This window comes from Nymphalis io, chromosome 2 (assembly GCF_905147045.1).
Source record: "Nymphalis io chromosome 2, ilAglIoxx1.1, whole genome shotgun sequence".
Lineage (NCBI taxonomy): Eukaryota > Metazoa > Arthropoda > Insecta > Lepidoptera > Nymphalidae > Nymphalis > Nymphalis io.
This window is the reverse complement of record NC_065889.1, coordinates 8,107,698-8,124,480: the sequence shown is the minus strand read 5'-3', so window position 1 is coordinate 8,124,480 and position 16,783 is coordinate 8,107,698. Positions and strand designations below refer to the sequence as shown.

The window sequence follows — 16,783 nt, the reverse complement described above, 5'->3', positions numbered from 1 at the left end:
TGGTAAGAGAACGATTTTGAACAAGAAAGACTATTGATCTTTAAAAAAAAAAAAAACTAATAATATTGACGTGACATCTTCTCTCTAAAATATAGCCTCATCTATTTTCGTTGGCTAACGACCAACTGTACTTAGATCATAGAACATAACATAGATAAGTCATATATTCTTAGAGCAATAAAAGAGTGGAAAACGTTTTTACTTAAAAATGAGGCAAGTAATATTAGCAGACGTTTTGGTCATATTATTAAGAAGACTGTTTGGTGTTCGTAATCTGTCGTAAAGACAATTATTTTTTGCAAAAGTCTTTAGTGATTACGTTGGTATTTGTATTGTAAATTGTTCCCTTTAAATAAAATACGTAACCAAGCGATTGTACTCTCTTACGCTATATGTAATCACAAAAATATTAATCAACATTCCTATTTCCTGATACACAATTTCTTGACGTCATGGTCGAGGTTGTCAGTGTTGCGAGGTGCAAAAATTTATTTTCACTCCAGTCGGGTATTTATAACTCTCGCACAAATTAGTATGATTGCTTAATATTTCGTTATAGTATTTAGTTAGTTTAGTGACTAAATAGTCTTATTACAAAATAATCTTTCCTGTGAAACATTAACGAAACGAAAAGGGTTGCCAATTCTGAAATATGAAACCGGTGAAAATTCGGAAGAAATTCGTTGTATTCTCAAAAACAATGAGGAATTTCTTTCGGATTTTTCGTTTGATCAATAGGTTACATATTTGAATAATAAATTAACTTAAAATACCCTATGTATAGAATTTTTTTCCTCGAACCGTTGCAAAACCAAAACTAAGACGCAAAACGATCATAATATAATTTCGTTATCGAATGTTTAAATTTTGGCGCTGTTGAATGTTTAATTTTCGTTTAGCTATCGTTACTTCAGCAACATATCCTCAATAAAAATGGTATGATATTAATAATAATAAATAGCTTAGTAAAAATTGAGTATTTTTGGTAATTATACTTTGGGTAGGTACCATATCATTTATCTATTGAGATAATAAATACAATTATTCCTTCAATACAAGTTCACGGTGTCACTCTGTTTGACACTAAATTACAACTATGATAGTTGTGTTGATCATGGAATTAAATGAGTTTATGTTTTGTTGCAATCTTTTTTATAATAAATTAATAACTGATCAAGTGTGAACATTTTTTGAACTTTGTAATCGTGTGATACCGATTTTAATATCTATTTATTTTATTAGGTTAGGTAATAAGGTTAGATAAATAATTACTTACTAAATGTATTTTAAAATTTGACAAATAATTTGTTAAATATAATTCTAATTGAGGTCAATTGTTAACGTAATAAATTGAAAATTACTTAAGTATTATAAAGCATATAATACAACAGTTCCACAAGATAGCCAGCGAAATGACAGGCAGATTTTATAAACCATCCTATTTAGTCAACCAGCAGTAAAAGTATATCGTGTTTAGACTCCTAACCCGTCAGATACTATTACTGCTGGTTTTGTACTTTTACTATTAAACAATATTAGTATGTTTATTTATTAACGTTTAGTCACCTTGAATAATTCAGAACTAATATCGATACTGATTTTTTTTCCCTAAAATGTAGCATACATCACTATTTTGATTCTCATATTGGTGATATTGACAGATGTTTTTTCCGTTTTGTATTTTATTTCACTTTCATTTCTGTCTTTTTACATTCTTGATATAATAATTATAACTACATTAAAATGACAATATAAAAAAAATGTGGGAAGATTTTTGTCACAATTTAATAAAAAAATATATATTAAAAAACATTTAAATTATTAAATTTTCAACATAATATATACAATGTTTTAATAAATTATTATTATTATTATATAACTATTAAGATATTTTGTAAATAATATAAAACAAGTACTTTCAAAAATAAATAAAATTAATGTCAACAAATTCTTATAATATTTAAAATTAAAATTCATTAATTCAAGCTTCGTTAGTGTATTTAAAATTGGTTATTCATTAAATTATTTAATTATTTTACGGTCTTCATTTTTAGTTTTAGTACTAACTCTCTATTACTATACTCATATCGTTCAAAATCCGAATGATATTGAGGGAGTGAGTGAATGATCAGAGACAAAGTCATTATCCATGAAGATGAATAAAAACTGCGAATGAAAAGTGATTTCGAGGAGAAAAATTGAAGTCTTTTCATGTGATTTTGTGAATTTGTGTTAGTGCAAAATTCATTGTAGACTGTGTTTTTATAATATTTTTGGAGCAAAGTTCCCAAAAAAACGTACCGCTTGGTAGTAATATGAGTAATGTTACCAACCAAAATGGAACAGGTCTAGAGCAGCAGGTCGGTACCTCATGTACATGTACTTTGTATTGATTTTTAATTTATTAAATGAAAAACCTAAAGAATAGGCTTTTATATAATGAGATATTAATATTATTGCAAATTTTGTAATTTAATGAGTCACCGCTTCAATACTAACTATAAAATTAAGCTTTACGTGTCTTGGCATAACCAACATGGCGACCTGGCTCATCTAAGGTGTCTCATTGATTTTATGGGTTAACTATCGGAATAATGATCCATTTAGGAATATTTTGCAGAATAAGCACACACAAACAAGTTTTATTAAGATCATTGCTTCTTCTTCTTTGAATTGAAACATTTTCTGAATAATGTTTTTTTTGTCTCAAATTGATTTAATAAATTAATAATTAGGTACGTTATTATATAGATTAAACTAATACATATCTTAGATGGATTCAGTTACACTGTAAATAATCATCATCTTAATTTCTCTTAATTATTTGTATTTATTACTTGACATAAAACTAAAGATTTTTTTATAAACAATTAATTATAACACAGGAAATAAATTGTATTCATTTGATTTATATTAATCAAACAAAGAACCATATAAAGTAACAATATTTTTAATGATTTTAAACAAAAGAATAAGATCGTAAGATACAAATACTTGTTCTTCATTGTGCGGTAAGAATTATATCAAATACATTAAGTTATATACATATAACTAGATGTCTTTTTTAAGATTCATTTTGTATATACCAAATGTAATATTTCATTTGATAATTTCTAAAAAATATTGTGATAGCATTAAACTTTAACATCATTTTCATCATCAGACTTCATTTTAAGGAAGTCATTCGAGATAAAGCTATTATCACACTGCTTAATAATAATAGTTAAGAGTATATGTTTTTTACCCCTGATAGAAGTTCAATGACACAGTTTACAAATAACTCAGTTTGTAATAACTTGAGTGTATTTAAATGATTTATTTACTTAAACGTAATCTAACTTGATGGGTAGGTAATAGTAATTTTTATTAAAGTTTTTTAGAGATTAATTTTTTCTCTTCATTACAGCTTGCTGGTCTGGACTTGCAGCCTCAGGCTCCTAGGAGTACTGGCCGCTACATTCCTCCACACCTGCGCAGGCAGTTGGAGGCAAAAGGTAAAAATTGTATTAAAAGTTATGATTAATTCTGCAAAAAGCGATCAATCATGTTTGATAAATCCAATTTTGAAAAGTAGGCCAAAAGATAAGTGCCTGGCAAATATTTATCAATTTTTTTTATTTATATATGTGACTCAAAATAATTGGTGGTTTAATTGATAATAGTAGTTCAACTTTAATTCCTTAGCTTGAAGTACTTGACCAGCTATCACCTAGCACAAAAATGTCATATTCATCCATTATTTTTGTTACTAAAACTAAAATATATATAATAACATGTAGGAACATATTTTACCTATTTTCAACCACTAGACGAAACAAAGAAAGCATAATAAAACCCTGCCTCGGTTGATATGTCAATGACCTCTTACACCCTCCTATGCTCTTAGGAAAATACCTACTATGTAAAATTTAACATAATTTTGTTTAATAAAGCATACAAGTTGTTTCTTAGAACATGACAACAATATTACATTGACTGTCACTTAAAACCATGGTATTGTCATTTTTGTACTTAGTTCAATATGATATGTTTGTCTTGAATTCTTGACCTTTTGATAAACTTTGATTGTATTTGTAGTTAGAATTTTTTTTAAATTAATAATTTATTGTTTATATAAAATTAATATTACATTAGTGCTTATAAAAATTAATTAACCAATTACTTCTTGCTTGTTTTTGTTTATATAATGAAGGTTTAATTTATGTAACTTTTTTCCTACTGTTAATCATTTATTAAATTATTACACAATATTATGTAATATAATTCAAATATATTAGATTAATCAGCAAAATTGATTATTATTGAGTGACAATGCAGATTAGATTGGCACGGTCAGTTGAATTTCAACTCAGAACATAATTAAATTATTTGAACTTGCATACGACTCAAATTGAGATATTTGCTTATTCAAACAACTGAAGGTGAACAGTATAACTGCCTAATTGACAGGATTTTGTATATTAATTGTAGTTGACCTTCAGTCGAAAAATTGAATAAGTCTATAGAGAGTAAATGTAAATATGTTTGGTTTGAGTGGTGCTTAAACTCTATGGATAATATTAATGGTTAATAAAAAGCATTTGTTTATATCCAAATATGTGTGCGCATAGATGAACTCTCAGTTACTTTTGTCTTCAAGTCCAATGTGATGGCTATGGGATAACTGAATAGAAATGGGTGCAGGGCTCATGGTTGTAAGTGTTTACCGAGGACAACTTTTTAATACCGAACAGCCACATAAAACTTTCTTGGAATAATAACTCAATTACTTTTCTTTCTTTATATAATTTTCTCTCTTTTGTGACTTTGGTTTTGCAAGAGGTTGTAACAAAGGCAACGAGACAATGTTCTGACTTAGAAAATGAAATATTTATTGCATATAAATAGGTATTTTTTGGCAAATAATCAAAGTTCGTATACAATTTATATGACAAAAAAATGCAACTTGTATGATATGCTGGTCATACTCCGACATTCGGTACCTCCAGTAGAGAATGATGGTGATAAAAACCCAGACGTTATGCATTCTCATATGCAGGTTCCCTCGGGAGTTTTTCCCTCACCGAGCAGCAACAGATGAGTTATAAACACATATTTGGCATATAAAAATTAGGTGGTTAACTTGCCTGGGCTTGAACTCGCAATCTTCGATACACGTATTCTAGCAACGGGCCATCTCGGTTCTAAACAAGGACAGTGTTAGGTATAAATTTTGGATGAGGATGATCTTAAATGAGAAGCACTGCATTGACTGCATATATGAAAAATCGAAATGATCTTTCAGATAGATGGGACAAGGGCATGGTGATGTTATGACACATTAAATGGCCTTGTGGACCACCGTCAATTGAAACCATTCAAACTGGATTTTAAAAACGTATAAACACATAATCGTAAAATATGATCAAAAACGCCCCGGCAATACATTCAATCACTAATCAACACGACAATCATTTTTTTACAAATTATAAATATAGCCAATAATAAAATTATATTTATTACATTAATTTATTAGAATAACGACATTTCTACAATATGTAAACGGTTCTTTTCCCTAGATACTAAATGATACTACATTTATCCAGGTCCAGGTCAAATTATGAATTGATGGTATTTTTCATAAATCGTGTTGATTATTAATCCCATAACGTAAAATATTAACAATCATTAGTTCAGTAAAATAAGAATTAGTAATAATAGTTAATAATATAACTTTCATGATGGGCATTGCTACTCTTTAATTAAAAAGGATTTAATTTAATTGTCCAGGTGACGAACCTAAGCGTTCAAGCTTAGATTCTCGTCCTAACGAAGCACGGGACAACCGTTCATCATTCGGAGGCAACTCTAGAGCCTACGACCGTGGTGGTCGGCGCGACGACCGCGACCGTGACCGCGAACGTGACTACGATCGCGGCTACGATTCGCGATTCCCGCGCAGGGACCGCGGTGAGTACATAGGTACGAACTCTTCAAATTTTACCGCTACGACTTACGAGCCTTTTGAGACTTAAGAACAACCGTTGGCAGCAATGCTAAATGTTCTCGTTTTAAATATTTTTATTTTTAATCTGGAGTAAGTTGAAGGTTGCTAACTCCTAAAAATGCTTTTTATTTCTATCTATCTATCTTGTTATCTCTTCCGTCACTGATTTTTTTTATCGATTGTCAATTATCTCTATCATGATATGACATGACATGAGTATTAAAAATATTTTGGAGTAATAATAATAATGTCCTCCAGACCTATTTCGGCCACGGCGGCCAATCTCAAGAGAGATTAGCCAACTACGCAGGAGATATTATAGTGCACAAGTGTGTGTGCAAACACAGTTGCACTGTCTCTTCCCTAACTCTCATAATCCGATGGGACGGCAATCCGACACGACTGGAAAGGGTTCAGGTGCAGGATCAACGGCTTTACGTGCTTTCCGAGGCACGAGTGCACACACTTGCAACTTCCAGACTCCGGGCTACTACTGAGAATTTTCAGACAGAAAAACCCAATAACTTTTAATTAGCCCGACCTGGGATTGAACCCAGGACCTACGGGACTGCGGCCTTACATCAAGCCACTAGACCAACGAGGCAGTTATTTTGGAGTACCGACAACATAAAAACTATTTGCAGGAATTATATAGGTACTATGTAATAATAAAATAATCCAGAAAAGCAAATTATAAACTATAATCAATAATAAAAACTGAAAAAGTGTTTTTTTTTGCAATATGTTACTTAATTTATACTTTTATTTGCGTCTGTAAGGGATTGATATAACAAGAATGAAATAATTTATTTTATTTTAATGTAATAAACCAAGCTGCTATTTTTTATAAATTCTGAGAACTAATTTAAAAATAATAATAATAAAGACCTCCAGACCGATTTCCACGATTGCCACGGCGGCCAATCTCAAGAAAGATTAGCCAACTGCGCAGGACATATTTTAGTGCACAAGCGTGTGTGCAAACACAAGTTTGCACACACGCTTGTGCACTAAAATATGTTAAAATATGTAGCCGCTAGACCAACGAGACAGTCGTTGGCTTGATTTTAAAAATAAGTTTATGTTAAATTAACGTTTAAATTCACTGAAATTCTGCCACATGTGTATTACACCAACCCGCATTGAAGCAGCGTGGTATAAGCTCCAAACCTTCTCAAAAAAGATGAGGAGGCCATAGCCCAACTGTGGGACACAGAATACTTTACTACACTATTTTACTTTTAAATTTACGTGACGAACGACGTTCACTGCAATTGTATGGATTGTTTTTATTTATTTAAAAAAAATAACAAAAATGGTGTATGCCATAAAAATATCAAAGAACTACCGTACAAATTATCGTTTTACATGGTTTCTGTAGAGGTTTATGCAAGCTCGTTTGGGTAAGTACTACCCACTCCACTCATCACATATTCTACCGCCAAACACCAATACTAGTATTGTTGTGTTCTGGAAAGGGTGAGTGAGCCAGTGTAACTACAGGCACAAGAGACATAACATCTTAGTTATCAAGGTTGGTGGCGTATTGGAGATGTGACGGAAACTTAATCTTTTTACAGCACCAATGTCTATGATCAGCGGTGAGTGGTGACCACGTACCACCGGGTTGTCCCTTTGCCCGTCCGACAACATATTAAAAAAAAATCGTATATTTGTAACTTTTAAAGTCCGGTTATTTGTAAGATCTCGTCCCTCATCAACAACGTTGTTGAAGTGAACAGTGTATCCTGGGTAGCGTGCTTTATACTTATAATATCGGAGGTATTATCTAGAGGTTATACAGTTATATATGCACCGACATCGACACACTCCGTCTATAAGGTTGAGGAATTGTATGAGTGACGTGAGTCGAACTATACATAATAACTCAAAAACTTATTTAACAGTTGTGATCGGGGACATCGGCCCAAAGTTAAGCACGCAGAATGTTGACGATAAAGACCGAGGCCACATACTGGCTAACTTCTTAGGGAAGCACGACTTCTACGGTGAATTTAGATAAGTCCCGATGGTTCCACAAAAGCAAGATCGATTTATGTTGGTTGGCAAATGACATATTATATTTAAGAATAATTCCGTAACCAACGAAAGTGAGCCCAGAAGCAACAACCGAATAGCTATGACTCACCTTAAATATTAGTGTAAAGCTCGAACGGTTTCGCCTCATGAAGTTTACGTTCTGCCTACCAACGCCTGTTATCTTGCAGCGATAAAATTGTGATTTAGTTGACGAGATGCACACTAGGATAGTATCAGGTGTCCAAGGGGTCGGGTAGTGGTAATTTAAGATCCACTCTAGTGGTAGATCTCAAGTCGCAATGAGCTCTCGTTCTTATCAGGGAAAGGCAAAAGCTATGCTTCCAGCCTTTAACCTTATCAATTGTTAAACGTACATAACTTTTAATGAACAGAGGTTCTTGCGATGAGCGAGTATAATAATTCAAAATTTGAGTAAAAACACAATAGATCGTAGCCAAAATCCAGTGTTTGCCCTGGCAAAAATCTATGTATGTATTGGGCATAGTCGCCTCGTCATCCGTTCAATTTTTTCATTGTGAGTGTATTTTTTTTTCATGTAATGTTATTATTATTATAAAATACGAGGTAACCGTTCTGGTTTTGTACGGGTCAAATTAATCTACATAAAATTATATATAATATTTATAATAATTACAAAAAATAAATCTTGTCTTATTGGTGCCTTCGTTGGTGTAAACAGAACATCTCACTTTTACCATAGCCGGATGTTTTTTTTTATAAACATATAGACAACAGAAATACAAACATTTTTTTTAAATATATTTGTTTTATTCAAGTTCGGTTGGCTTTACTTATAAAACTTATAATGAAGTAAATTTCTTCCTAAGCAGTTCTTTTTTCAGATTTGGTTATTGGTAAAAATAACTCAGAACCAGGTTTGGGCTTTAGGATTGGTGATTTAAAATATCGAAATATATCCCATATTATTCAGGGCAGTGCAACACGACTATTATAGACGGCCGCATAGTTACGCAAAAGCTAAAATCCTTCACCGATTTTCTCCATTTAAAAGAAACATCAAAGAGATACTTCTTTTATCTCAAAGATTTTAGCATATTATTACTCTGGTTATGGAAAGTTTTTAGCTTAATAATCAATTAACATGTTTCCTTCGTAGTCCAAAAAAATGGTTGTCATTAATTTTCAGGTCGACTGTAACACTTTGAACTTATTGCGTGGTGCTATGTCTTTTTTCCACTGCATGAAATCTTGCTTGGAGTCAGGTTAATCACGATGAATCCAGATTTAACTGAGAGTAACAATCCAACTCAATATAATATCTTGTCGGTGTCGGTGGCGTGAGTCATACCAAGATAATCACGTAGAAGTTTAAAAATGATATGAGATACTTCATCCATTTCTGCGAGTTGTTTCATTTATAACCATCACTTCCAATACTAATTTTTCGGCCGATTTTTGTAGTGACCACTTCAATAGATCGACTTCATGTGATCTTTGCCTTGCTTTAAAAGACTTGTACCACCTGTAAACACCTCAATCAGTTTGGCCTGAATTGTTTTTTTTTTTTTTAATTTTATTACAGCGCGATCCCCGATTTTCTGATGGCTGATGGCCATCCATCCATGATTTTCAATTCAATTCAATTCAAAATATCGTCATCATAGCAGAGTCGCTGGAACAACTCACCGAAATGCTGCGTAGCCTAGGCGAGTCTTCCCGGTGTGTCGGTCTCGGTATAAACTTGGACAAGACCAAGGTCATGTTCAATAGGCATGTCGTGCCGGGACCGATATACGTCGAGGGGAAACCTCTCGAAGTTGTTAGTGAATATACCTACCATGATTATCCATATAACAATAAAATTGTAATCTACAGGTCGTGATGCCGGATATCAAAATGGCGACTCAGAGCGATGGGCTGAGCCGGATCGCAGAGGCGGAAGCGGTGGAGGAGGCGGGGGTGGTGGAAACAGTGCAGGTGGAGGTGTGCCGCCAAGTCCTGGTGGGCGAGCCATGGCACCGTCGCGAGATGTTCGACGCGACGAAGACTACAATGAGCCGCCACCGCCGCGCAATGACCGTTGGAAAGAGCCGGAGCCGCGCTCCGATGAGCGCGCAAACACGCGCTGGGGTTCCGATGACGTGCGACGTACATCGTCTCGCAGGGACGAGGTGATTGCAATATTACATTTTCATACGATTCGTATAACAACACGCAATTAAGCTTAATCTGGATATTATATAAATGCTGTTGACTTACTATTAATTAATAGCCTGAAGCCCTAAAAAATAATATACACAAGCTTGAAATCTGAGGAGACATTAATTTCGTAATGTAACAATTTATGCATTTGCGAATTTATAAAGATAAAAATATAATGTTTGTAATAAAATTAATAATAATATGTGAAATGTCAATATATTTGTATTATATTATAAAAATAATAGGACTGACTTATGATTTTCTTCTCTAGAACGACTGGACAATCCCGTTACCTCGCGACGAGCGGCAGGAGTTGGAGCTCTTTGGCACTGGAAACACAGGCATCAACTTCTCCAAATACGAGGATATACCAGTGGAGGCCAGCGGGGAGAATGTCCCGGACTTCATTACAAATGTAAACACTTTATTCAAAAATAATGAAAATGTATAAACAAATATGATATAATCAGCATTTAGTCAAGCTATCTATTTTATTGCTATGTTTTGTAATATTTCACAAACTATTGAAAAATGTACATATTTTTGTTAATGTTACATATTTTTGTTCTCTTTCTTTCAACAGAGACAAATATTTTATATTGAGCAAAAGTTATGATTTATTTAGTCTTCTTTTTTTATAGAAGTTGTCAAATTAATGTTGTTAAATTAAAGTTGTTATATTATATGAATTGTCGAATAAGATTTACGATAACTTGAACGAATTTAATATTCATTCAAGTTATTTAGATTTATGTGCTAACCAGACAAATCAAAGTTTGATCAAAGTTAGCTTACAAATGGAATGGAAAAGAACTGACTTTGTTATATACTCTTTAAACATAAAGATGAATTCATATACATTTAAAAATCCAAAATTGATTTCATATTTCCTATTATTTCATGATGTTTGTTTTATAGTTATTAAGAGTAGAATTATACTAAGATGATAAACAAAGACGCGACCTTAATTTTGTTTGATGTGAAACGAGATTAAGTAATCATAAGTCGTATTGTGGATTTTCTACTTTAATTTTAAAATACAATATGATATATATGTGTAATTATTTTATTTATCTGTGTAATATGTATTTTTTTTAAATTCAGTTTGAGGATGTTAACCTGACGGAAATAATGCGCACGAACATAGCGGCCGCACGCTACGACAAGCCGACACCGGTGCAAAAGTACGCGATACCGATAGTACTGGGGCGGAGAGACGTGATGGCGTGCGCGCAAACCGGCTCCGGCAAGACCGCAGCCTTCCTTGTGCCCATCCTTAACCAGATGTACGAAGCAGGACCCATTAAACACTTAGGGTATGTAAGAGTGGTTTATTCATGAGACATATCTTTGAGCTAATCTTATATCCTTTGTAAAACATTTATTATCAATTCCTAATTGTTGTTTTTTTTCTTTAAAGGCCAATAAAACGCAAACAGTATCCCCTTGGTCTCGTACTGGCACCTACTCGTGAGCTGGCCACACAGATTTACGATGAGGCTAGAAAATTTGCATACCGCTCCCGTGTGAGACCTTGCGTCGTGTAAGTATAAAAAGTCAATACTTGTATGCCCTTATTCTATTATTTTTAAGTCGCCACAGATAAGGCCGTCTGCCTAAACCCAACTCGGGAAAAGTTTTTTTTCTAATGAATTTGTGTGTATGTCATATAGATATGGAGGTTCCCCAATCCAAGATCAGTTCCGCGAACTGGAGCGTGGCTGTCACCTGCTGGTCGCGACGCCAGGCCGTCTCGTCGACATGTTAAATCGTGGACGGTTAGCGCTCGACTACTGCCGCCATCTTGTGCTCGACGAGGCCGACCGCATGTTGGACATGGGTTTCGAGCCACAGATCCGCAAGATTGTCGAAGGACACACGATGCCCAAGACCGGCGAGCGACAGACCCTCATGTTCTCCGCCACCTTCCCCAAGCAGATACAAGTCTTAGCGCAAGACTTTCTATACAACTACGTGTTCCTTGCCGTTGGACGCGTCGGATCTACTTCCGAAAATATTACCCAAAAGGTATTTATCTAACTTTTAAAGAAATGTTCAAGTATAATTATAACAACGATGATTATTGTTCACCATATTTATGCATATATGTATAATTATTTGTATTTAAGATAAAAATATTTCTTTTTAGGTGGTATGGGTAGAAGAATCAGATAAACGATCATTCTTATTGGATTTACTCAACGCGTCCAACTTGCTGCAACGCTCAAAAACTGAAGAAGACCAGCTAACGCTCGTCTTCGTCGAAACAAAAAAAGGTTGGTTTTTCATTCAAGTACATTTTGTTTATTATGAAAACAATTGGAATTGGATTATTTTGCATTCGTTATAATGGTTGGGTCTCGAGAAGTCAATTCGCCAGGCAAAATATTTCAAAAGGGTCAGAAAGGCCGGCCTGTCATAAATTCAATGTAAAAATAGTTGTAAATGTTGATGCATCCATCATCACTGGATGGGCTGGGACTGATGATGGACGTCTGACCGATTTCAGTCACTGCACCATAGAGCAATAGCCAACTGCAGGGTAACTATAGTGCTTAAAGTAGAGCCCAAATCCAAGTCCACTCTATTCCCTTTCTCGTAAACAGACAGACACTACGGTCAATATTAACACTGACTGAGGAGGTGTTAATATTTATTTATTGATTGTCCCTTTGACAGGTGCGGATCAGCTAGAGGAGTTTCTGGACGCAGACGGGTACCCAGTGACCTCCATTCACGGTGATCGCTCGCAACGGGAGCGCGAGGAAGCCCTTCGTCGCTTCAGATCAGGACAGACGCCAATATTGGTCGCCACCGCTGTTGCTGCTAGAGGTCATTTTATTTTTACAAGTTTACATTAAATTGAGATATGAAGGGCTTGGTTATTATAAAGTTTAAGAAATTACAAATAATCGTTACAAAAGATATCAAAAATTTTACAAATTTACTAAACTTTTTTTATACTTTCAAAAAAAGAGAAGCATTTGCTTAACATTCTAATGACTTATTGTTTTTGCCTTTCGCGTGGATTATAGGTAGGTATTTGTTATTGTGAAAAATTAAAAGAATAAGATTTAGAATGATTCTCTATATCAGTTTCAAATCTATGTATTTTATAAACATAAATTGATAAAAAAAGTTTAAAATATTAAGCTTTAAAACTATGTTTGTGTTAACTTTTTGTTTATCATTTCATATTACGTGTGTAAAAAACAAATATTTAATATAATAATATTTAGGTTTGGATATACCGCATGTACGTCATGTGATCAACTTCGATTTGCCATCGGACGTCGAAGAATACGTGCATCGTATCGGTCGTACGGGTCGTATGGGTAACCTCGGTGTTGCCACATCCTTCTTCAATGACTCCAACCGCGGTCTTGCAAGGGAACTCGTGGAGTTGCTCATCGAGGCTAAACAAGATGTTCCCAAGTGAGTATTTTCAAATATTCTTAAAAAACTGCTCAGGCATACTCAATGTTATATGAAAAAAAAATTGCTATATAAATTGTTTCCACTTTATAAAATTTTAAATATATGTCGATTTGTTTTATCAGTAACCAACTTGAAATTATCTCATACACGATTTTTTTTCTTTTAAAATCATTTACAATTTATATGTATATTTTATAGTTGGTTAACGAGTGCAGCGGTGGACGGTCGTTCTGGGGGCGGCGGTCGACGAACGGGAAGTCGATCCGGCGGCGGTCGCTTCGCATCTAGCAGCTTCGCCGCTCGCGATTTCCGTACACAATCGCGACAGACGCCTCGCTCTGCCGGACCTTCTGGTATTAGCTCCAGCGGTATTTGTATATCTAACAGCTTGTCCTACTAATATTAGAAAGGTGAAAGTTTGTTAGTATATATCATTTTTACACTTTCACGCAAAAACTACTGAATGGATTTGTATTCAATTTGGATTACGTATAGCTATACCTTTTTTTTAACGCTGGAAAAACGCGTCACGCGTTTTCCCCACGGGAACAGTGGGGGGGTTCAAGGCGCCGAGTGCGCCTCGGAATACCCACTAAAAACCAGCGGAACCCTTTCCGTCTTAACGAGGAGCAGGGCCACGGGATCGCTTTCGCATGGTAATGAGACGCTACGTATAGCATACCTGACTTAACACATAAGCTATCTAACATTTCTCCCCCTCCCATAACACGTGAGCGGAAGTCCTTCTATATTAGTTGCACAAGAACAATTCATTATATCATAACAATATATAGGAATAAGCTCTAAACCTTCTCAAAAAGGGAAAGGAGGCCTTTAACCCAGCAGTGGGACATTAACAGGCTGTTACTGTACTGTAATTGTATAATATGTAACTCATGTAATTTAAAATTTAATAGGTTTCGGATACGGTGGCGGCGGCTCATACGGTGGCAACTACGGCGGGTCATACGGTGGAGGCGGCGGCGGCAACAGCGGCGGCACCGACTGGTGGGGCGATTCGTAAGCGCATACGCCTCGCACCGCCCGCCACGTACCGCTGGATTTATGATTATACACGTACTGTTACATGTAACGCGGTTTTTAGGCAGAGCCGATACCAGTTATAATAGGATACCATTCCCAAACTACCCAGTCACGAAACCAAGTCACAATTTTAATTTTTCCATTTCATTTTATTGTAATTTATTAATCGAGGCTCTGACCTAAATACCGTCCCAAATTGTGCCACCTTCGTGTCCATTCGCACTAAACGTGCGACTCCTAGATTAATGTATTGACTCGGAGAGTAGGGTTGAAATTGATCCGTGATCAAGCTTATATGGAAAGAGCGGTGCGATTAAGATGTGTGTGTGCGACGCGTCGCGAGCGCTGAATCTCAGGTGCGCGGCTCGCGACAGCGTCCGTTTCTTAAAATCGTTTATATAAATTCATTAGGCATATTTGCCTATATTTAAGATACGCGAGGCAGTCGCGATCAATAGTTGAACTTCGATTAACGTAAATTATTATACACGTTTCGTTTGCATCGCGTCGGATTGGTCGTGACTCGCACACGTTTTATCATTTCTCAATAATGATGTGAGTAGTTGATTAATATAGAAATATTTTTGATGTTTGATCTGTATCGTGAATTCGTTCGAATGATGTAACATTGTATTTCAATTTTTCTATTTTTTGACTGTCTCGTTGCTAGTTCACCATTCCCGATTAAAAAATTTTGAAGCATTTATGCACCCTAATGTCGATGTAGCTATTTATTGCAGTAGTGTCGAAAATACCGATACAGTATCATAGTAATGTACTAAATTTTATCTGTAGAAATCCCATAATGTAACACCTATCAACATCGTGGTATATAATTTGAATGTGAATTTACCAATAAAATTTAAGAAACAAGATATGCTGGTTGTTTTATTTATCTTTGTTATCGACCTAACAAGTAGAGGTGCATTAAAATGATGATTCAAAACGTTTCTTAATGTATCATTAATATCAAAAATGATTTGTATATATATTTTATAAGTTTTTAACATTTATAAAATAAGAAAAAAAAGTGATAACCATTGGTTATTTAATTTTTAACAAATTAAATTAGTGTGTGTGGCGCTGTAATATGTTGATTATCGATTCGATTATTAACATTTTTAATTTGTACTTAGTATTGAGTTTTGAAAAAAAAAATGAATTGTGGGCGGTTTCTATTCGTTATGATATATGGTAAATAAAAAACGATATAAATTTTGCAGCTTTGTTAGGCTTAGATTTAACTTTGCATATTTTTATAGCATATTATGATGCGTGGCCAAAATCGGAACTATTTTGATAGCCGCTGCAACAGGTAGGTGATACAATATCTAATTGGAACTCCTATCCATAATAACTGATGGACTAAATTTTATGAAATAGGTAGTATAACAGACGGTATATTTTTCGGGTGCTTGTTTAGGTGCTCACGAAAAAAGGCTGAAGCATCAACCAATAAAATTGTTACACCAGAAAAGAATATATAAACAAGGAGTTATTATTGTTATGTAGTCTTTATTATAGTTGGATAATTTTAATATATAGTGATGGAGATTGTGGCGATGATGTGATGAAAGACAACTTCGACAAGCGTTAATTTGATTTAAGTACATTACAAAACATAATTATTACAGTAAAATATCTGAAATACCATTGAAATACCTAGACATTACACAGACTACTAAATCCCAGTACAAGAAGAGTTCTATGACATAATGTCTACATTTTAAAGCTATATCTTCATCTCTCTATAATTCTCACATTTATTTTTTTATAAATCGTGGACGTAATTTACTGTTTCTCTTGCCTGTACTTGATAATAACTGTTGATGTATTCCTTAAAAGGATATTTTGGTTCAAAATGGCCAAATGGCCCCGGCCAAAATTGATACGAATAGAACCTTGCCGTCATATTTTGATGGTTTATTTCGTTCGATTTTCGCTGTAATTCGTAAATAATTATTTTTGCTTGTTTTTTAACCAGAAACGATGCCAATAATAATAAATTTTTTTTTTATAGAATACAATATTTGAGAGAGTTTTGAAAATAAGGAGTTTTTTTAATAATAATCATTATTAAGAATGATGATG

The 16,783-nt window shown here is 34.2% G+C and overlaps 1 protein-coding gene across 2 annotated transcripts; it reads left to right on the top strand.

The window, feature by feature from the left end:
* Nucleotides 1-2,135: 2,135 nt before the first annotated feature.
* LOC126778542 (ATP-dependent RNA helicase DDX3X) lies at nucleotides 2,136-15,567 on the top strand. 2 transcript variants are annotated; one of them, XM_050502216.1, is made up of 13 exons: nucleotides 2,136-2,360; nucleotides 3,407-3,494; nucleotides 5,770-5,949; nucleotides 9,884-10,179; nucleotides 10,482-10,625; nucleotides 11,315-11,526; nucleotides 11,631-11,753; nucleotides 11,884-12,238; nucleotides 12,360-12,486; nucleotides 12,890-13,042; nucleotides 13,450-13,645; nucleotides 13,847-14,001; nucleotides 14,566-15,567. In XM_050502216.1, the coding sequence occupies exons 1-13, from the start codon at nucleotides 2,316-2,318 to the stop codon at nucleotides 14,670-14,672; spliced, it is 2,181 nt and encodes a 726-aa protein (XP_050358173.1). In that variant the 5' UTR covers nucleotides 2,136-2,315; the 3' UTR covers nucleotides 14,673-15,567. The 2 variants fall into 2 exon arrangements, with proteins under 2 accessions (XP_050358173.1, XP_050358164.1); XM_050502207.1 differs by having other exon boundaries at nucleotides 5,770-5,961.
* Nucleotides 15,568-16,783: the final 1,216 nt, after the last annotated feature.

Bases quoted from the DNA above. Each gene is read 5' to 3' on its own strand.
- LOC126778542 (XM_050502207.1), top strand. From the start codon at position 2,316: ATGAGTAATGTTACCAACCAAAATGGAACAGGTCTAGAGCAGCAG. The intron at 13,043-13,449 runs GTCATTTTATTT...AATAATATTTAG, and splicing joins CACCGCTGTTGCTGCTAGAG to GTTTGGATATACCGCATGTA. The intron at 14,002-14,565 runs GTATTAGCTCCA...AAAATTTAATAG, and splicing joins TCGCTCTGCCGGACCTTCTG to GTTTCGGATACGGTGGCGGC.